This window comes from Artibeus jamaicensis, unplaced genomic scaffold (genome assembly GCF_021234435.1).
Source record: "Artibeus jamaicensis isolate MK-2021 breed Jamaican fruit bat unplaced genomic scaffold, CSHL_Jam_final scaffold_1283, whole genome shotgun sequence".
NCBI classification, from domain to species: domain Eukaryota; kingdom Metazoa; phylum Chordata; class Mammalia; order Chiroptera; family Phyllostomidae; genus Artibeus; species Artibeus jamaicensis.
In genome coordinates, this window is record NW_026522028.1 from 6,910,961 (window position 1) to 6,933,609 (window position 22,649).

Sequence of the window (22,649 nt, forward strand, 5' to 3'; positions counted from 1 at the left end):
AGTTATTAACAACCACACCTAAAACAAAAGCAAACTAAAAGGACAGCTAGATCAGGAGCAGAAACATAGAAATGAAGATCTCAAGGAGGGTTAGCAATAGGGCAGTGGGAGGAGGAGAAGGGGAGAGAAGGTGCAGAAAATAAGTAGCATAGACAGTAGATAGAAAATTGATGGGGGGCAAGAATAGTATGGGAAATATAGAATCTAAAGAACTTGAGACACATGGTCATAAACTAAAGGGGGGGTAATGGTGGGGATGAGGGTAGGGCGGAGGGGAATGAAGGGGGGAATAGAACAACTGTAATGGCATAATCAATAAAAAATAAATTTAAAAAAGAAGCACACTTCTACATTAGAAATGCTTAATAACAGTGCAATTTAAAAAGTAGATGATGGCACTCCAAATTATATTGGTTTCTATTTCCTGTTCATTTAATGTTATGAGTGCCAGACATATAGTATTGTTATTCTCGATATTTACCTAGATGTTGAAAAGGAGAGCAAATGGAACTTAGACATTGGCCTTAATAAACTGGGAACATAAGCTTACTTGATAGTCAGGAAGCTACAGTTGCACAACGCAGGGGAGTATAGCATTGTACTCCACCAAGGGGATTAACTCTTCCCTTCCCCCCAGTAACAGATTGCCAGGTGGGAGCAGAAGAAGGCAGACACAGGCACAATGTAAGTCAAAATGGCACAAGGGGAAGTGCTTGACCAAAAGGCCTGTCAATGTAGCCTGGGGAAAGAAGAGATTGGTTAGGAGGTGGGCCCATCCAAAACCTTTGAAAGTTTGGGAAGTTGATTAGTTCTTTTGAAAAAGTACCTGGCCTGTCCCAAACTGCAGCTCCTGGTTATATCTCCAGGGGAACAAGGATGCTGTCTCTCTCTCTTTCTTTCTCTCTCTCTCTCACCCACCTAGTAATGTACTCACCTGTGTGTTGGTGCACTTTCTTTCCTGGAAGCACACAACCATGAGGGTCTCCCAGCTACCAGGCCCATAGCAAATGGCTTACTCTCCAAAAGGACTAAACTCTCTCTGCCACCTGGGAACACTCTTGCCCTGTGCACTTTCTCCACAGCCACAGAAATTCCACCACCAGAGCAGCTGGGAATAAGCTAAGCTACCTGAATGGGGACTGAGGCCATCTAGCAGAGCCTGAAATCTGTAGCACAGCAATGGACTTTAGGTGTAAACATCTGCTAAGCTAGCTGGCTGCTGTATTGGACTGTACTTTCATATCGAGCATAAACTCTGGGCAATAGCCTTTGTCCTGGCCCTACTGGTGACAAGACTGGACATTTTCTATGGTGAGATGGATGAAGATGGGACATTGGAAGGTCAGGAGCGGAATCCCCTTAATTGTACATCACCAATAAACCATACCACAGAACCACATCTTTGGGTGCAGGTCTCAGGAAATTTCTTTCCTTTACACACTACAAGGGTCCTACTTCCACCACTAATAGTAGGTTCTTATAATTACCATTAAATGCATGTCTAAATGAATGAAGATCTCCTTTAGGACAGGACAGTACATTCAAGCTAAAATAAATCTATTATAAGGTAAAATATAGAATCAAAATTTAACAAAATTGCTGAAGATAAAGTTGACCATTTTAATGAAAGATAAATTAGATTTGAGGGAATTTTTAAAAAGTGAAACACATTAATACTGCATCCCAAGTTGCCCAGAATATCATGTAGTTGGAGCAGAAAAATCATGTGATAGCTGCAATTATTTATTACTTGATAATAATAAACATATTGTGATTTGCATTGATATGTATTAGTTTATTTAACCCTCAGAGCTGCTCTGTATGGAAGACATTATTGCCATTAGCATCTTATAGAAGAGAAATTTGGGGCTCTCAGAAATTAATTTTCCCAAGATAGCACAGGTGCTATGGCACAGAGATGGGTTTCAAACAGACAGCCTTGCTCCAGAGTCCACACCCTTAACCATTCAACTGCTTTGCTCCAGATAGTAAACATGCCCACACTTTGAGGGCAGCCAGAGTTGGTGTATGGACCAATACCATAGAGTGAAGAAGAAAGTCAGAGCGCCTGATGGGTGCAAGAGCAGCTAGGCTGGAGGCCAGAGGCAATGCTGCTGGGTGTTGTCAGGGATGGTGAAATACCCCCTCTACCCTTCTTGAGTTGTTATGGCTAGATTAGTAATAAAACTGACACAAGACCAGATTAAGAAGAGAAAAGTCCATTTAATCAATGATGCTCAGAAAAATGATTGAAGCAGGCACATTTTCATATGTTTTGGATGAAGAAATAATGATCTTTTGAGGAACTGATGGGACCAAAAAGAAGTGAGTGTTCATTAGGAAGAAATCGAAGCAAAGTTTGGGCTTGGATAGTACATTAATAAAGGTGCAACAAGGTTTGTTTATGTGAGCTTTTTGGCTCTGGATTCCTTAACCCTAGCAATCAGGGCATCTCTTAGCTTCCAGGTACAGGAAGGGCACCTTTCACCTGGGAGATTTAAGGGGGGCAGATAGAGAGGTCAAACTGTTCTTCTTGCATTGGGAGTTTCTTAATTAACTTTAATTCCAAAACATCAATGTCACAGTGGATATTTTGGGTTGGCCTACCCTGGACCCCAGCAATTTATCTCTGGAGAATTGTTTGTGTCAGGGAAATGGAAAATGTAAAAATGGAGGGAATAGGAAAACTCAGGGTTTTGGAGGGAAACTGAAGGTCAGTATTTGATGCAAGTCAAATCAGGTACCCATAATTAGAACCTAAACAAGGGCATCTGGGTAAAAGTTTCAGACACTCAAATAGGGAACCCAGTCATGTATGAACAGTAGTGGGAACAAGAAATGACACAGTAGTGAATGCATCAACTCTGCTTTGGTTCTTTGTTAAGCAAGAGTCTAATTTTTTAGCTTGTCAGGACAAGGACTAGAGGGAGGAATAAGTGGCAGGGCAGTCATAGACTAATAGAGCCTCATGGCCCTTGCTCCTCCTTCATTCTTTGCTTCTTCTTCACTGCATAATCTACTTTTGTGTTGTATGTAAAATGTGTGTCTACTGAATGTTTGACATAATCCTAACTGTCCAAATGCCTTCCCTGGCTGCAAGAATCAACAAATTTAAATATTTTCAAATAAGGTTTTTCTATGGTCTAATTCCCTGGTAAATTTTCAGCCAATTTTTCTGGAATTAAGAATATATATATATATATATATATATATATATATATATATATATATATATATATATATACAAATTTATATTTCTACATGATGTGTATATTTGATAAAAGGATGGTCCAGAATTCTAGCTAAGTTATTTATTGCAGCATCAACTTGGAATTCAGGAAGACTCACTTCATATATGTAAACAATCCACAGCACCCATTGGAGGGCTCTAACATCACTTTTATTATTTTAACAGTACTGAAAAAAAGGTAATAGCAAAGGAAAAAGTGCTTCAAGTAACTGTTGGTGTGTCCTGGCATGTTTACCTCACAGAACTGATCATTTGTGGTTTGCACAATGCATATTCATCAAATGCTTTAACATATCTTTCTAGGAAGGTTTTCAATTGAATGTCTTTGATGGTCTGTAAAGTAAGTTAAGGGACTTATGAATCAATGGCAGAAAAATGTGATTAATAGTGATACCTTCTAGTTCCTTCTCTCAGCTTTGGTCTTGTGTGTGATGTAGCAACTCATCTCATAATTTACCCAATTACTAGCAAGACAGCAACTTGACTCTCTCAGGGACCCTATGATGAAAACCCCAAACTATCAGCTCATGTGTGCTGTGCCCTGACCTTCTGCACCTTGCAGAGCTGGTGAACTTGTAGTTATGCTATTGTTAACCAAAGTCATTTCCTTTTTTCCAAAGATAGTTGGGATGGATCATTCCACAGGATTATACACCTCTCAAGGGCAGGAGATTTGGAGTGTTGCTGCTTAGGTGAATTGATGACTCATTTGCTGTGGCTCCTTTAAAAAGAAGGCACATGCTAAACTTGAAGAGGAACTTTTGGAATATATGACCTTGAAGGATTCCTTTTGGCTTCTTAATGCTTTTACTTTACTAAACATAATGTTGGGATAAATACATATTTGAAAACCATTGTGGAATATTTAACTATTGAAAAGAAAGGTGCTTTAACATTGGCTACAATTCTCCTCTTCATGGTTAAGTAATCAGTCATTATTGTGGAAGTTTTTTCAATTTCCTTAATTCTTCAATTATTTATTTTTGTAGTACTGGAACTTTAGCTAGCTATGGGCAACTTAACTTTAGCATGTGTACATGCTAAAAATAGGCTGGGGGGTGTTTGACCCTTCCTGGCTGTGTGCCCGACTACAAGAACAGGGCTTTAATAGTTGTATCCTCCTTAGATGCATTTCATTTTCTTGCCTCTCTCCTTACAATTACTACCTAACTGTCACTCCTGTCTGGTCCTGAGATGAAATACATATTGTCTGAGTCAACAGACAGTTATTTATTTGTGCCTGATATGTTCTCTCTACTCCTTCCCTTCCTGGGGAATAACTCAGACTCTTTAATTAGAGCATACTGAAGAGAGTGGTAAGAGTGGTGATACTACTTTCCCCACATAAAGGAAGAATGAGTAAAAGAAACTAAACAAGTAGGATCTAAGGAAGAAGAGATCCAGCAGGATCATGTTGAATGCCATCAAACTTTGAAAGGGCTGTTTTGGAAAAAAGAGAAGACAAGTGTAGAGCTGTGGACAAGGGGCTGACACATGGTAAAACAAGGATGCTTTTCTAATAGGTAAGCTTTTCCAAAGAGAGAATTGGCTTCCTTGAGAAGGAATGTGATTCAGTTTAAGCTATTAGATCTCTTGGGGAGATGTTGTGGAGTAGTTTATTGTGGAGGCTGTTTCCAAGCCTGAGAAGCACTTTCACAAGCATAATGTATTTCAACTCAAAAATCCCTTCAATGAATGAAAGATATGTTGGCCTAGAAAAAGAAACAATCATATTGCTAGCTGCTGCCTACCTTTCCCCTTACCTACATTCCCCTAAAGTAGACTATTTTAATATTGTAGTCACCTTGACAACAGAGGTGTCTGTTTTAATAGTTTTAAATGACATTATTCAAAGAGATTCTATTTCCCAATAAAATGGGGAAAACAGTCATCAGTGTTCTCTTTTCTTCAAAGAGTCTAGGATTAAACATATACTTTGAATTGAAATCACTGTAAATTTGCTGAGTAAGAGAACATCAAGTGTAACTGTTGCAAAAACTAGAAAGTTTTCCCTTAGCATAATACAGAAAAACATATTTTTCTCTTGTAATGTATATGAAAAATTTTACCAACTAAAGGGCATGGTTCAAATTTCACAATTACCCTACTTTCAAAGAATTCAATATATAGGGACTTCTGCCAAGATGGAGGTGTAGGTGGAAGCACTTCACCTTCTAGCACAACTAGGTTTAAAAACAACAAAGTTTTAGCAACAAAAACACAGCCAAACCACAGAAAATTGAACTACACGGAAGTCTGACAACAACAAACCCTTCAGCCAAACTGGTAAGAGGGGCAGAGCCAGCATCAGAGCGGGGGCTGGCAGGAAAGATCCACCGAACTGACCCGGGGCACGCAACTCAGGTGCGCCAGCAGCAGTGGGCGGATCTCAAGTGTGGAGAAGTGGGCAGACCCACTGAGGGCACAAGGCAGTGGACCCACTGAGGGCTGATTGTGGTCACACATTAGCATGCAGATAAACTGATGAAAGAGCTAGCAGTGAGACGGACCGCACAGGCCCCAGTGGCAGAAAGCGGCAGAGGGGACCACCATTGTCCCTCTCTGACCCCACCCCCACATACAGTGTCACAAACCAGCGACCTGGGTGGCCCCACCCTGGTGAACAACTAAGGATCCCCTCCTCATATGTAACAGGCACAAACAGATAAAAAAATGGCTCAAGAACAACTCAGAGCCCCAGAGCCGATAAATCTAAGCGACCAAGAAATAGCCAAACTTTCAGATGCACAGTTCAAAACACTGGTGATCAGGATCCTCACAGAACTGGTTGATTTTAGTCACAAATTAGAGGAACATATGGAAGCTAAACTAATTGAAATGAATGGAAATACACAGGGAACCAATAGTAATGGAAAGGAAACTGAGACTCAAATCAAAGGAGTGGACGAGAAGGAGGAAAAAAATGACCAAACAGAAAAATATGAAGAAACAAGAATTCAAAAAAATGAGAGAAGCTTAGGAACCTTCAGAACATCTGTAAATGTCCCAACATCCAAATTATAGGGGTACCAGAAGGGGAAGAGGAACAGCCACCAGTGGAAAACTTATTTGAACAAATAATAAAGGAGAACTTCCCCAATCTGGCAAAGGAAATAGACTTCCAGGAAGTTTAGGAAGCTCAGAGAGTTCCAAAGAAGTTGGACCCAAGAAGGAACACACCAAGGCACATCATCATTACATTAGCCAAGAATCAAATGAAGGAGAGAATCCTAGAAACAGCAAGAGATAAGGGGACAGTCACCTACAAAGGAGTTCCCATTAGACTGTCAGCTGATTTCTCAAAAGAGACCTTACAGGCAAGAAGGGGCTGGAAAGAAGTATTCCAAGTCATGAAATCCAAAGACCTACAACAAAGATTGATCTACCTAGCAAAGCTAGATAAAGTTCTTCTCAGATAAGATTAAATTCAAGGAGTTCATCAACAGCAAGCCCTTATTATATGAAATGTTAAAGGGACTTACCTAAGAAAAAGAAGATAAAAAAGATGAACAGTGAAAGGACAGCAAACTCACAGTTATTAACAACCACACCTAAAACAAAAGCAAACTAAGAGGACAGCTAGATCAGGAGCAGAACCATAGAAATGAAGATAATGTGGGCGGTTAGCAACAGGGGAGTGGGGGAAGGAGAAGGAGGGAGAAGGTACAGAAAATAAGTAGCATAGATGGTAGGTAGAAAATAGATAGGGGGAGGGCAAGAATAGTATGGGAAATATAGAATCTAGAGAACTTGAGACACGTGGTCATAAACTAAAGGGGGGGGAATGGTGGGGAAGGGGTGGAGGCAGGATGGAGGGGAATGAAGGGGGAAATAGAACAACTGTAATGGCATAATCAATAAAATATATTTAAAATATAAAATATATATATAAAAAAGAATTCAATGTATATTAAATATATATATATTATAACCCTGTGCATAAGGCATTGGCGCTCTTGTGGAATCAGATTTAGTATGGCAAATGTTGTACTCCACCACAACCTGTTTTACTTGAGTCATTGTTAACATATTATAGTTAAATAATAATTCATTAAGAGTTCATTAGGACAAGGTAGCAGTGACAGATAGTAATCGTAATAATTCATTAATGAATTATTATTTGACTATGGGAGGATATTACACATGTAAAAGCTATCCAAAGTGGGGAGGATGCTGGGAAGACGGCGACGGAGTAGGATGGAGCAGAGTCTAGCTCCCGTACTCAGGGGTGAAATTCCTGGCAGATCTATAGAGAAACAAATAAACCATCGGTTACCCAGCATTTATGAAATTAAAAGACCAGAGATTGTGACCAATGCTGAAACACCAGACAGCGGCAGAGTCAGCTACGGGAGCTGGGACACACGCGGCCCCTGTGCCACCACCATAGCAACGGGTCTGGGAGCCTGGGAGTCAGGTACGGAAGCCTGACACTCCAAGCCCCTGTGATGGACCTGGGCGCCAGAGGAGTCAACAAGGGAGCCGGGAGATTCTCGGCCCCTGTGCTGCTACCATAGCAATGGGCCTGGGCATTGGGGAGTCAGCTATGGGAGCTGGGACAGTCACAGACCCTGTGCTGCTACTGAAGCAACGGGCCTGGGTGCCAGAGGAGTCGGCTACTGGAGCCAGGACACTCAGCAGTGGTAGGCGACCAGCTTGCGGACTAGCGTGAGTACCAGCGCAAGAGTAGGTGGAGACGGAGAACATCAAGATACCTGAAGGAGTCTGCACCACTGAAATTGACAGGTAGTATACCACAGAAGTTCACACCATAAACCCAGAGAGTCAGAACAGATCAATTTTAGAAGCTGAGACTAACAAGAAGAGTCTCAAACAATGGGAAGAAAAAGAAACAATCCCCAAATGAAAGACAAAGCAGAAACTTCAGAAAGAATGTTAGATGAAATAGAGGCTATTCAACTATCAGATATTGAATTCAAAGCACGGGTTATTATGAAGTTCAAAGAGCTCACAATGAGCTACCAGAAACTATAGGGGAACTACAATGATCTCTCTGCAAACTACATCAACATGAAAAAGGAAATAGAAAATATTAGCAAGGAACAAGAGGAAATAAAGAATACAATTTCCGAATTGAAAAACACAGTAAAAAGTTTCAAAAGTAGAATTGATAAGGCAGAGGATCGGATTAGCGAGTTGGAGGACAAAGAAGAAAGCATCTCACAGAAAGAGCAAAAAAATGAAAAGAGGCTCAGAAAGAATGAAGAGAGATGAAGAGAAATGCAAGACAGTATGAAACGTAATAATATCCGAAGAATAGGAATACCAGAAGGAGAAGAAGAACAAGAGATAGAAAACGTATTTGAAAGAGTAATGAGAGAAAATTTCCTTAAGTTGATGAGAGAAAAAGTCACACATTTCCAGGAATCACAGAGATTCCCAATCAAGAGGAACCCAAAGAGGCCCACTTCAAGACACATTATCATTAAAATTGCAAAATTCCAAGACAAAGAGAATCTTAAAGGCAGCAAGGGAGAAAGAAGAAGTAACATACAAGGGAGCCCCAATAAGGTTAGCTACTGACTTCTCAATGGAAACACTCCAAGCAAGAAGAGAATGGCAAGAAATATTCTAAGTAATGAAAACCGGAGGCCTACAACCAAGGCTACTTTATCCAGCAAGGCTCTCAATCAAGATAGAAGGCCAAATAAAGAGCTTACAAGACAAAAGAAGTCTAAAAGAATACACCTCCACCAAACCAGCTCTACAAGAAAAGCCATCCTAAAAGGATGGCTTTAAGGAGAGGAAGGAAAAGAGACAGACAGAGAGGAACACAGGTACAAAAATGGCAATGAATAAGTACCTATCAATAATAACCTTAAACGCAAATAGATTAAATTCTCCAATCAAAAGACACAGAATAGCTCAATGGATAAGAAAGCATGACCCCCACATATGCTGCCACAAGAGACCCACTTCAGGACAAAAGAACATCACAGACTAAAAGTGAAAGGCTGGAAACAAGTTTTCCAAGCAAATGTACAAGAAAAAAAAGCTGGGGTAGCAATTGTCATATCAGACAAAATAGACTTCAAAAAAAGGGCCATAAAGAGAGACCCAGAAGGTCACTTCATAATACTCAAGGGAAGAATCCACCAAGAAGACATTAACATCATAAATATATATGCACCAAACATAGGGGCACCCAAATATATCAAGAAAATCTTAGAGGACTTCAAGACAGATATAGACAGCAACACAATTATAGTAGAGGATTTTAATACCCCACTGTCAAAAATGGACAGATCTTTCAAACAAAATATCAACAAAGATATTGCGGCATTAAACAGCACCCTAGATGAAATGGGCTTAACTGATATATATAGTGCCCTTCATCCCAAAGAAGCCAAATACACATTCTTTTTAAATGCACATGGAACCTTCTCAAAGATAAACCACATGATAGGACACAAAACGAGCCTCAAAAAATTCAAGAAAATTGAAATCATTCCAAGCTCTTCTCTGACCACAAGGGACTGAAATTAGAAACCAACCCCAAAGGAAAAAACCCAAAGCACCCAAAATCATGGAGACTGAATGGTATGCTATTAAACAATGAATGGGTCAAGAATGAAATTAGGGAAGAAATCAAAACGTGTCTGGAAAGAAATGAAAACGAACTCACAACAACCCAAAACTTATGGGACACAGCAAAGGCAGTCCTGAGAGGGAAGTTTATAGCAATACAGGCCTACCTAAAGAAGACAGAAACATTTCAAACAAACAACCTTACTATACGCCTGCAAGAACTCAAGGAACAACAACAAAGACAGCCTAGAGCAAGCAGAAGGAAGGAAATAACCAAGATCAGAGCAGAATTAAATGACATAGGGACTAAAAGCACAATTCTAAGGATCAATGAATCCAGGAGTTGGTTCTTTGAAAAGATAAACAAAATAGACAAGCCTTTAAGTAGCCTCATCAAGAAAAGAAGAGAGAAAACACAAATAAACACAATCAGAAACAAAAGAGGAGAGATTACAACTGATACCACAGAAATAGAAGGGATTGTAAGAAATTACTACAAAGAACTGTATGTCAGGAAATTTGAAAACCTAGGGGAAATGGACACATTTCTAGAAAAATGCAATCTTCCAAAACTCAGTGAAAAAGAAGCACAAAATCTAAATACACCAATAACAGCAAAAGAAATTGAAGCAGTAATCAAAAAACTCCCATCACACAAAAGCTCTGGGCCAGATGGGTTCCCAGGAGAATTCTACAAAGCATTTAAGGAAGAGCTAACCCCTATTCTCCACAGACTATTCCAAAAAATCCAGAAGGATGGAAAACTCCCAAATTCTATTTATGAAGCCAGCATCATCTTAATTCCAAAACCAGATAGAGACACAACAAAGAAAGAAAACTTCAGGCCAATATTGCTGATGAACATAGACGCTAAAATCCTCAACAAAATATTGGCAAATTGCATCCAACAATACATCAAAAAGACCATACACCATGACCAAGTGGGATCATCCCAGGGATGCAAGGATGGTTCAACATTCGCAAATAAGTAAATGTAATATATCACATAAACAAAAGCAAAGACAAAAACCATATGATCGTATCAATAGACGTAGAAAAAGCTTTTGATAAGGTACAACACCCATTTATGATAAAAACACTCAGCAAAGTGGGAATTGAGGGAGCATTCCTCAATATAATACAGGCCATATATGAGAGACCTACAGCCAACATCATACTCAATGGGCAAAAACTAAAAGCTTTTCCACTAAGATCAGGAACAAGACAAGGATGTCCACTTTCACCACTTCTATTCAATATAGTATTGGAAGTTTTAGCCACAGTGATCAGACAAGAAAAGGAAATAAAAGGCATCCAAATAGGAAAGGAGGAAACAAAACTGTCTGTTTGCAGATGATATGAAAATCCTACATGGAAAGTCCTACAGACTCTACCCCAAAACTGCTCGAACTAATTAATGAATTTGGCAAAACAGCTGGTTACAAAGTCAATATCCAGAAATCAAAGGCATTTTTGTATACCTCAATGAATCAGCACAAGCAGAAATCAAGAGAAAAATCCCGTTTGATATAGCAAAAACAAAAATAAAATACCTAGGAATAAACCTAACCAAAGAGGAAAAAGACCTGTATGTAGAAAACTACACAGCCCTGAAGAACGAAATCAAGGAAGACACAAACAATTGGAAACATATACCTTGTTCATGGATTGGAAGAACTGACATCATCAAAATGTCCATAATACCCCAAAGCAATTTACAGATTCAATGCAATACCTATTAAAGTACCAATGGCATATTTCACAGACATAGAACAAACACTTCAAAATTCTATATGGAACCATAAACGAGCCCAAATAGCAGCTGCACTTTTGAGAAAGAAGAACAAAGTAGGAGGAATCACAATACCTGATCAAATTGTATTACAAGGCCACTGTAATCAAAACAGCCTGGTACTGGTATAAAAACAGGCACATAGACCAGTGGAACAGAACAGAGAGCCGAGAAATAAACCCAACACTATACAATCAATTAATATTTGACAAAGGGGGCAGTAACATAAAATGGAGTAAAGATAGCCTCTTCAACAAATGGTGTTGGGAGAACTGGACAGCTACATGCAAAAAAATGAAACGTGAGCACCAACTTACACCATACACCAAAATAAATTCAAGGTGGATAAAAGAGTTAAATATAAGCTTTGAAACCATTAAAGTTCTAGAGGAGAACATTGGCAGGAAAATCTCAGATATTTCATGCAGCAACATTTTTACTGATATGTCCCCTAGAGCAAGGAATATAAAGGAAAGAATAAACAAATGGGATCTTATCAAAATAAAAAGTTTCTGCATGGCTAAAGAAAAGAGTATTAAATTTAAAAGACAATCAACTGTACGGGAAAACATATTTGCCAATGATACCTCAGACAAAGTTTTAATCTCCAAAATATACAATGAACTTACAGGACTCCACTCTAAGAAGACAACTAACCCAATTAAAAAATGGGAAAAGGCAAGCAGAAAAAACAAAACAAAAAGCAAAGACACTGAAATAGAGAACAAGGGGATAGTGACCAGGGGGGAGAAGGAAGGGAAGTTAAGGGGAAAAAGGGGGGAGGGATTTGGAGGAACAAATAGGAAGGACACAGGGACGAGAACTAAGGGGGGTGGAAATGGGAGGGAGGTGGGGAGCAATGGGCGGGGGAGGCTGGGATGGGAAAAATAGACAAAAAACTGTACTTGAAAAATAACTAAATAAAATTTTGAAAAAATGGGAAAAGGACTTGAACAGACACTTCCCCAAAGAGGACATACAGAAGATCCAGTGACACATGAAGAAATGCTAAATATTTCTAGCTATCAGAGATATGCAAATTAAAACCACAATGAGATACCACTTTATACCAGTCAGAATGGCTATCATAAACAAAGCAACCAACAACAAATGTTGGAGAGGGTGTGGGGAAAAAAGGACCTTAGTTCACTGTTGGTGGGATTGCAGACTGGTACAACCATTATGGAAAGCAGTATGGAATTTTCTTAGAAAAATAAAAATGGATCTGTCTTTTGACCCAGCAATTCCACTTCTGGAATTATATCCTAAGAACCCTGAAACACCAATCCAAAAGAACCTATGCATTCCAATGTTCGTAGCAGCACAATTTACAATAGCCAAGAGCTGGAAGCAACCTAGGTGCCCATCAGTAAATGAATGGATCAAAAAATTGTGGTACATATACACAATGGAATTCTATGCAGCAGAGAGAAAGAAGAAACTACTACCCTTTGCAACAACATGGATGGAATAACTTCTAATAAGAAGTGCAGTCTAGGACTTAAAACTATTTCAGTTATTTTTCATTGATTTGCCTCTTTCTAATAGTAATTAATTACATTGAACTAAATACTTTCTGTCTACAGGCTTTGTGCCAAACTCCTCACATCTTGCCTTCTTTCAGCCTGAAAACACTGTACAGAATTGACACTATTTTCCCTCCATCATATCAGGAAGCTGAAGCATAAGGAAGTTTGACACCATGCCTGAAGTTATACAGTTGGTATTGAAACAGGTTAATAAATCCATATCTGACACTAGAGCCTGAGCTACTCATCCACTGTGTTACCTGCCTTGATAGCCTGAATGCTAATGTGATGATTTTAGTTAAGATAAATTTGTGTCCAGAAACAAACTTTAATTTTTCTTTGTTTCCCACTTATTTTCTTCTTATTATAGGGTCAGTTGACCACTGTGGCATAGAAGGTTGTACTCACCCCGTTTGTGAAGGAGTACGCTGGCATGCCGACGTCCATTTCCATTTTCAACATAACAGGAGTAATTTCCCAAGTCACTTTCTTGTACAGAGTCCACGATTAATGAGATGGAAACTTCTTGTTCCCCAAGATGCTCCTTGAGAATTCTAAAATATAAAGCAAAACAAAACAAAAGACCCCACACAAACATACACATACATAAAAAAGAAAAAAAATTAGATGAATCTGAATCTGATTTGGAAACACCTGCAGCATCTGTGCCTCAAATTTAGCTATGGATTGATGGTATCTTAATCAAAATATATCATGCCCTCTTCACTCCTAATGAGTAAATTTGTCTTTGTAGATGCTAATGAAGTTGCAGTTAATTATCTCTCTTAGCAGGACAATCACACTGTCATAATAAAGAAGTGAGAGAGACCTTGAAGAAAAGTTTATGAACTGCTTTCCCTCTAAGAAGAAATGTGATGTAAAAGTGAGATAAATTCTAATGTCTTAGGCTAGAGGACTAATTATGTCTGAAGAAGAAAAAATTCTTGAGTTCTTTTGACATTTCAGTGGAAACCTCCAGCCTGGCCTCTTTTTCTGATACAAATCAATTGCCAATTTTTTAAAAAATATGAAATTAATAAACCTGTAGACAAAGTGGTGTGATGAAGTGTTTAATTCTGGCATTTAAAATGAATGGTAAGTGCTCACTAATCTCAACTGTCAAAGATTTTAGCAATCTTTTAGAGCAAATGGGAAATTTCATGATAAATCTCCTTTTCCCTGCTCAAAAGGTTTCTGCCTCTACCTTCCCACCTGTTTGGTAACCTATCTTGACACGACACTTCTTAAGGCAGAATTAAAGAAAAATAGCTTTCTAGAACCTTCCCTGAGCACCCACAAAAAGAGAAAGGGGGACAGTTAGGAGGTTTAGTGTCCTTTTTTAATTTTAGCATTTCCAAGTGTGTGGGTCAATGGTAACCGTGAAGTTGTAAATATGAAAATGGCCAAGGAACACCTTAGTATACATATTGGAGAACTGCCTACCTGGGCATTTCAGAACCCAGTTTGTGTGTTAGATCCTTGTGTATTTGTTGCCAGGAAGAAGATCCTAGTAGAAATGATCTTATGTGACAGTCTTATGTGTTTTCATTTTCTATTGAAAAACTTTTTCCCCTTTACCTTTGATCCCCTTTTACCTTTGAAAATTTTAAGTCCTCACACTTAAAAGTGTTCTCTTCCAAGAAGAGGAAACTTGGTTAAAATGCTCCTGTACTCCCAGAACATGTGACCTTTACATGGGAGAGTGTTTGCAAATGACCAGCACTTGGATTCAGTTATAACTTAATTATTATTAATATGCTTGCTTCTGTACATTATGATTAAAAATGAGTTTCTAAGCCCAAGCATCATTTTAGTTCTAATTGAATACCTTGATTCTTAAAAGTAAATGAACAAAGAAATTATTTTTTAAAAAGAGGCTTAAGCCTTGTGCCCTCAAATCAATGGTATTTTTAATGGCTGTTCTCTATCATTCCTACTATATTCACATTTAGAACTTGAAGTCAGACTAGAAAAGGTAATAAAATCATTTGGTGTATCCTTTATCATTCCTACCAAGTGCTTTATAGTCTACTCGATGCCTCAAATATGAAAATATATAAAAGAAAATGACAGAGCTTGTGTCTGGTTGAGTCCTGGTACCTTGTTAGTATTTCCTTTTAACAATTTAAAACAAAGAGCTCTTACAAACAAAATGTACAATATTGCATTTTCTGAATTTGTTGTTACTTTTGTCTGTTTCACATTCAGTACCTTCCTCCATGAAAAACTCCTTTTTACTTCTCTTAATTCTTTGCAAATGGCATTCATGCTTTGCAATTCCATAGTCTTTCAACAGTGTTTTGCCTTTTTGCCATTAAATGTTGCAAAATTTTTACTATAATAGTAAAACAAAACAAAAAAAGTCTTTTCTTTCAGCTTACTTTCTAGTCACCAGCTGAGCAAATGTTAATCTTGACTACAAGGCAAAAGAAAAAATATATTTTACCTAATGTCACTTTCCCAAAGTCGATTTTCATCCAGATCTTCGATAAACTTTTCTCCTTTCATCCAGTAAATTAAAGGACTGACATCTCCACTGTACCCAAAGAAAGCTCTGCAGGTTATATTAGCTGAGTCACCTGTGGAGAGAAGTGATAGAAATATGTTATAAAACTCTTTGTACACTGTTTTTTTTTTCCCAGGCAGACTGGCAGGTACCATTTTGATTACTTAATTAATTTAATGAAACATCTTTCTAAAATAATCCTTCTGCTCTTTTCAATCTTTGTCAAGTTTATAAAATGTATGCTTTTGACAACTTGTTGAATGAAATGATAGTGACTCATAAAATTTTCACTGAGACTGGCCAGTTAGTTTATAGATGGTTCTACCATATAGGTTTGCCTGATGTTTTCACATGATCGGACTGAGGCTACAAACATTTGGGAAAGTACCACAGAGGTGATGTGCCCTTCCCAAAGCATGATACCAGGAGATACATAGTATTGATAATTATAAAATTTTATACTGCAATTAGAAGGTGTTTCTCACTCCTGAATATAAGTAATAGAAAGGGAACAAAATCACTGGATAGGAAAGAAAAGGAACTGGAAATTCAGGATCCTCAAAAAACATTATTAAATTACTTTTACTATATAAGGAATAATAATTTAATTAGGGAAACCAACATATTCTCAGGTTGAAAAGAACATGAAAAAACAAAGGAATGACTAAGAGTCAATAGTAGGGATTTTTCTTAGATGTAAAATCAATGATACTATGGTAAGGTGAGTTCCTTTCAATATGCTCTTCAGGAGAGACGATTGTAATGGTGAGTGCAGATTGGTTGATTACTTAAAAAGATAAGTAGAGGCCCCTGAATAAAAGGTGGAAGTGCATTTATTTCATGCCTTCAGAAAACATAACATTTATCTCTAGACAGGTAATGCCATTTTGCAAACATCCAGTTTACCCAAGCCTCAGCCAGCATTAGAGAACTGAAATATTCCAGTACGGGCTAGTTTTCAAATCTCACTGCCTCCATGTGGAATCAGAAAGGGGGGGTCAGGATGAGCTGGGGACCTGTAAAGACTGACTCCGCTAGGACTGAGGAAAGGGAACTCTCAGGGATGGGCACTATATACGTGAGAGGCTGAAAATGATGCCCCAGCGACCCCTTTGTTGGTGTTTGAAGTAAGAAAACTTTCTCAAATTCAGAAATTCCTGTAAAGGTTCTTGAGGACCTAACAAGGTCAAAGAAGGACAAGACTAGAGACTTGGAAACCTCAGAGCTAAGCTATGAGTTAATAGTGAATATCTACTGAAATTATGCTTAGGAGTGATTCTACCATATAAATCCAAAGGAAAGCACAGTGTGCTTAGATGAACTCTTTCCAAACCTGCTATGGGTATACCTATATTCTATTCTTCAAGTCCCACAGCAAGATAATTTTATTGGATAAAATCAATACTATCTTAATCATGTTCATTGTATAAGGAGAGTTCATAAATAAATTCTTGCTCTTCTATTATTTCTAAGATGGCGTGCTATAGCTTTCTCCTCTTATCTTATCTTTGTTCATGTCTGAATCTTGTCCAAGTAAGTGATTCCTCTTGGACTTCAGTTCTATATGCAATAGTAAACATTAAAAATCAGATAAGGCAAGTCCAGAAAATGTCTATAAGCTTTTAAGAAGCAAAACGGAGCTCCAAGAATGTTCCTTTATTATTATTTTTATACATAAATATTGCCTAAATGTTCTAACATGGCATTACACCTTTGTTGGAGAATACTTATGTTATAGAGTGGATATCCAAATGCCAAATTTGTGATTGGAAATTAGCCAGAGATTTGTATGAGAAGTCTCAATTCAATGTGACAAAACAGTTTTAAACCCAGTATTCTTTGGCTTTACATTTTTCTAAGGGCACTAACTTATATGCAACCTCACTACCCATTATATCTCGAGGTGGTCATGAATTCTATAGTAAATCTCAAAATACTACTTGTGATGATAAACATCACATGCCAACAGAATGACCATACATTAGAGAGTTTTACATTTTTATGGCAATAATTTACAAAATTTATTTTTAAGTGATCAAGTTTTTGCTTGTAGCAGGGAGTTAATGACTGAAACTCATTTAAAAAAACTCTCCAGAAATTACCTAACTTTCTATTACAGTTTGACTAAATATGAGGCTTATAAATAATGATCATACAATGAGCAACTCAGCCTGACATTCCTTATGACAGAAGTCAGTTGAATCCCTCATTGGGACCTGAATTTGTCTCTCCTGTCACAATTGCAGCTTTGCAGATCAAGTGATTTTCCATCACCTAATTCTTCATTTCTCTTACCTGCAGGCTTTTTGCTATCACACCTATGAAATGGCTCTTGCAACCATGTCAGAAACGATTTGCTTTCTCAATCTTCTTGGCTCACCGGGTCTTTGACTATCTACCTTGCCTTGAGCTCCAGTACTAGGGGTATCTGCAGTGTTTTGGGGGCACCTTGGGGAACTCTATCCAGATTTGGATCAATCTTGCTGTGGGTCATAGACTAAAATTCATGGGAGGAATTAAAAGAGGATGAGGGGAAAATAGTAAAGCACTCCAGGCACAGAGGAAAAAGTGTAAGTAAAAGAATGCCAGAGAACTTTGGAGGAAGTAAATAACTTCAGACTGGCTAAAGCTAAAGTGAACTTGGTGGGATGCTGGGGTGGGGGAGAGGATTGGGGGGAAAATAGGGCACCAATGAGGCCTGAATAGTGGCAGCCCTAGCTTTCCCTACAGGCCATGTTGAAGATTTGGGATGTGCTTTTAAGGACAATGCTATGCTGGTGAAAGATTTCAAGAAGATGGACATAATTTCATTTGAATGCTAAAGAAATTACTTTTGCTGTACTTGAAATGCTGAGATTGGATCAGAGAGAATCACGAGCATTGAGAGGGTTAGAGTGTTTTGGGATCATAACATAAGGAATCACTGCACAAAGATTGGAATTTTCTCACATAATTACTTAAAAGAATAAAGCATAGTTGATAGCATTGGTGACAGATCACTATGCTTTTTTATCAATGTGATAATAGAGAACCTCTCAAACCAGAGATTTCATAGGAAGTCTAATGAGGTAGAAAATATTTTTTTTATTTTTTATAATTCACATGCATCACTGTGTGTCGCAGGAGAGAATGGGGGAATTGGGATGTTGCCAGCTGGTTCTCAATATAATCAGGATAGAAAGTCAACTTGGCAGAGCTCTGTTCTGTGAAGAGGTTTTTGAGTGGGTTCTCTTAATTATATATGTGCCTGGCAAAAGGCACCACTGCCAGGAAAGGACACTAGAAGCCCATGTAGTCAAACTTGAGACAAGATAAGGTGAAGTCAGGCTCACACTTGAGATACAACCACCCAAATGTTTGGAAGGAAAGCTATGACTACCCAGTCCTTTTCCTTTAGATAAAGGCGGCCAATTATGTGAGTGTCAGGGAGCTGTGACCTTAGCCCCCAAGTCTGTATTGCCCATGTTTGGAAGCTGTAAAATAGAACTATCATCACTTCCCTTCAAGCTGAATAAGAATCAGGAGTTGATCGAAATTCATGGGGCAGGGTGGGGTCTAGGGAGAGATGATACTCTCCTACTCAATAAGGGAAGATCAAGATTAATATAAGGATGATTAGGAAAATGAAGATATTTTATTTATGAAGCTAATTAGGCAATTAGAAAATAGGAATTAGGAAAGTAAACATGTTATGACTGTGTACCTTTAGCTGATGAAGTAGGACATGCCAGTTACACAACAGGTTATTAGCATCTGAGTTTTAGAAGTAGTCCATGCACTATTCAGTTCATATTCTCATGCTTTTTAAAGGTATATTCTTCGCTTTATATTCCCTTTTTTTTCCACCTAAGGTACTACTTTTCATCCATTAAGAGCTAACTCAAATAGAAACTGACATGGACTCCCTAGGAACAGTCAGTCACTTTGTCTTTGCCTTCCATACTCCATGATGAATACCTGTATTTATCAGAATATATTCCCTACAATAGTTGGCTTATTTGCATATCTACCCTAGCAACTACAGCATTCCCTCCCAAAGGTAGAAATTGTATCTGCATTTACCTTTATGTGTTACCAGGACCCATTACAGTGTTTTGAATATATTAGGAATTCAATAAATCATTTCAAATCAATTAATAACTTGCTTAATATCTTTCAAATTTGCATTTTCCCTTGCTTCCTTTTATCAAAGCTTAATTAATTAATTAATTGATATGCATACACCTTATTTCAACAGGCCAAATCTATCTTGAAACTAGCCTTCAACATTGCATATGCAGAGTCTCCTCATTCAGACATTATTTCACTTGTGGACTAGAGCCAGTTCATACCAGCTTACAAGAGTGGATTACTACATTTTTGGAAAATTTGTAAGCAGTTTGTTAAACATAATAATTGTTTACAATTAAATGATAAAAATATACAATTAAAAATACCTTATTAAAAACAAAGGTTAATAGATAAATCAAAATGCCCTAAAGTATTAAGCAACATTTTTAATATGTAGCATCCATATGGCAGAAATACTATATAACAGTGTGCTACTGAGCATCTCAGCAGCCCATTTAGTGAGATTATGTTGGTAGCTTGGAGTCAACCATGGTGGGAGTATTTACCCATAAGTTGCTAAACGCTACAAATAAAGGTATGATTTATTGTTTTGTTGATTGTCTATAGAGAAAATGTTAATAATGCAGATTAAACTTAAAAATGTCATGCGTATAACTGTTACATTGGTAATTGCACAGACATTAAAAACATATTCCTCTAGTATCCAAAAAATATATTTTGATTCAGCAAGGAAATCATTCACATCACTCATGAACAAAGTTCTAACATGTATCTCCTATGTTTACTCATTTGCTAGTGTAAACAAAAGTATCAACCACCTATATGTCAGAATCGTACTTGGACATCCCATTGTTAAGCATTTACCAGCATACTCTCTATCAAACTGCTTTTTTCAAAGATACTGCAAGCACATCTTAATAGCTTTATTGAGATACAACTCACATACCATCCATCTACCCATTTAAAATGTCATGTAAGTCAATGGTTTTCAGCACATTCACAGGATTGTGCAACCAGCAGCACAATCAACTTTAAGACACTTTCATTGCTCCCCCAAAGAAAGCATGAACCAATTAACAGTTACTTGTCATTTCCTCCTAACCTGACAGTCCTTGTGAACCACTAATCAATTTCTACTTTCTATCTCTATAGATTTGCTGATTCTGGGTATCTAGTATAAATGGAATGATACATTATATAGTTTTTTGTGTTTGGCCACTTTTGCTTAGCTTAATGCTTTCAAGGTTCACCTACATTACAACAGGTATCAATACTTCATTTCTTTTTATGGTTAAATAATATTTCCTGGTATAGATAGAGCATATTTTATTTATTCACTCATCAGTTGGTGTGCACTTGGGTTGTTGCTAGTACTGAATAATGCTGCTTTGAACGCTCTGGTACAAATTTTTGTGTGAACATATGTTTCACTTCTCTTGGTATATACATAGCTAGAAGTGAATTGCTGGGCATAAGATAATTCTATATTTAAATCTTTTAAGAATTGCCAGGCTTTTTTCCAAAGTGGCTGTACCACTTTACATTCTCTCCAGCAATGTACAAGTGTTCTAATTCCACATGCTTGCCAGTATTTGTTATCTGTCTCTTTGACTATAGCCATCCTGCTGATTGTGAAATAGTATTTCTTTGTGATCCTTACCATTCATATAAAACCACAAAGTTATTATTACATATAATTATTTTATTAATAGCCAGTGTGGTTCAAAATCATATATATATAAATATAAAAGGACTTTCATTGGACCACAGTGTATGTTTGTCAACATGATACCAGAAATGCTAATTTTCTCATTGTTGTGTTATAGACCCTATGATGGATTTGTGATTTTAGTTGAGAATCATAAGAACTTTATTACTAAAAGCTTACACTTTTTAAGAACAACTGAGAAGAGTTATTTTCAAAAGTTTTAAAAGTAAACATATTTTAAACAAGAAATTAATATAAATGGGGCCTGTAGGATCATATCCTTTCAATTCAATATAAGTACACCTACTTGCATAATTTTCATATGATTATATTTTTTGTAGTTTTGCTAATTCACTTAGACATGAAAAAATAATAATAAGATGCTTTAAAAGGTGATAAAAGCATTATTTGAAAATAATATAATTGCATACTTAAACAGTTCAGAAGAACTTACACTTTTACTCTCTTTGAAAAAAAGACTTTTTTCAAATGTCCAAATGTAAGAAATACATAGGAATATCTTACTAGTGAAAGTTTTAATATTTGGCCTTTTGATATAATATACTTTTTGTATTTGTATCACAAAATGTGAAAATCTGTGCAATTTGAGTTACTCTAAGTAGAACATGTCAAAATCATGTAAATTTATCACTATACATACTTGTTGAACAAATGGAATGTAGTAATGCTTAGAGAAAGACTATCCACCATCTCCATATATTTCAATAAAAAATGCAAAAAAATGCCCTTAAGAAATTCAATAGAGCCAAAATATGCAAAACAAAAACAACAGACTATGCAAATCTAAAGGACATTAATTTTAAAATTATTAAAAACTGGCTTATGAAATATTAAAATGAGACGTACTCTGCCCAATATGAAATGATTGAGGAATCCATCTTAGCATATTGGAGCCCAGTGGCAAGCAAATGAAGAAGGCAATTCAGGAGAAAAGAAGTTTTCCTTAAAGGCGTAAGTTTGGAATTCTGACAAATTTGTTTTTTTTTAAGTAGATGATTGGTAGGAAGTTAATGTAATTTTACTTTAGCTATAGTTAATTTGGTTGAAAGTTATTTTTCCTTAATCTTACTCTCTAGGAGACAATTATTTTTATCACCATTTTGCCAGTCTGAAGAAGAAAACTTGGGGGCTAGCAATGGTCTATGATATCTAAAATTTTATATTATACATGATTTCCATAGTAACTGAATATAAAATAGTAGAGATCTTATTTATACTAGCAA

General features: G+C 37.2%; 1 protein-coding gene across 1 annotated transcript in view; it reads right to left on the reverse strand.

The window, feature by feature from the left end:
* IL1RAPL1 (interleukin 1 receptor accessory protein like 1) overlaps positions 1-22,649 on the reverse strand; it is a 1,106,570-nt gene that overhangs the window by 44,664 nt on the left and 1,039,257 nt on the right. Inside the window, exons 6-7 of the mRNA XM_037131092.2 lie at positions 15,567-15,699; positions 13,529-13,674 (exon numbers count right to left, since the gene is read on the reverse strand). Coding sequence (XP_036986987.1) covers positions 13,529-13,674; positions 15,567-15,699 — 279 coding nt within the window. The remainder of the gene's footprint in view (positions 1-13,528; positions 13,675-15,566; positions 15,700-22,649) is intronic.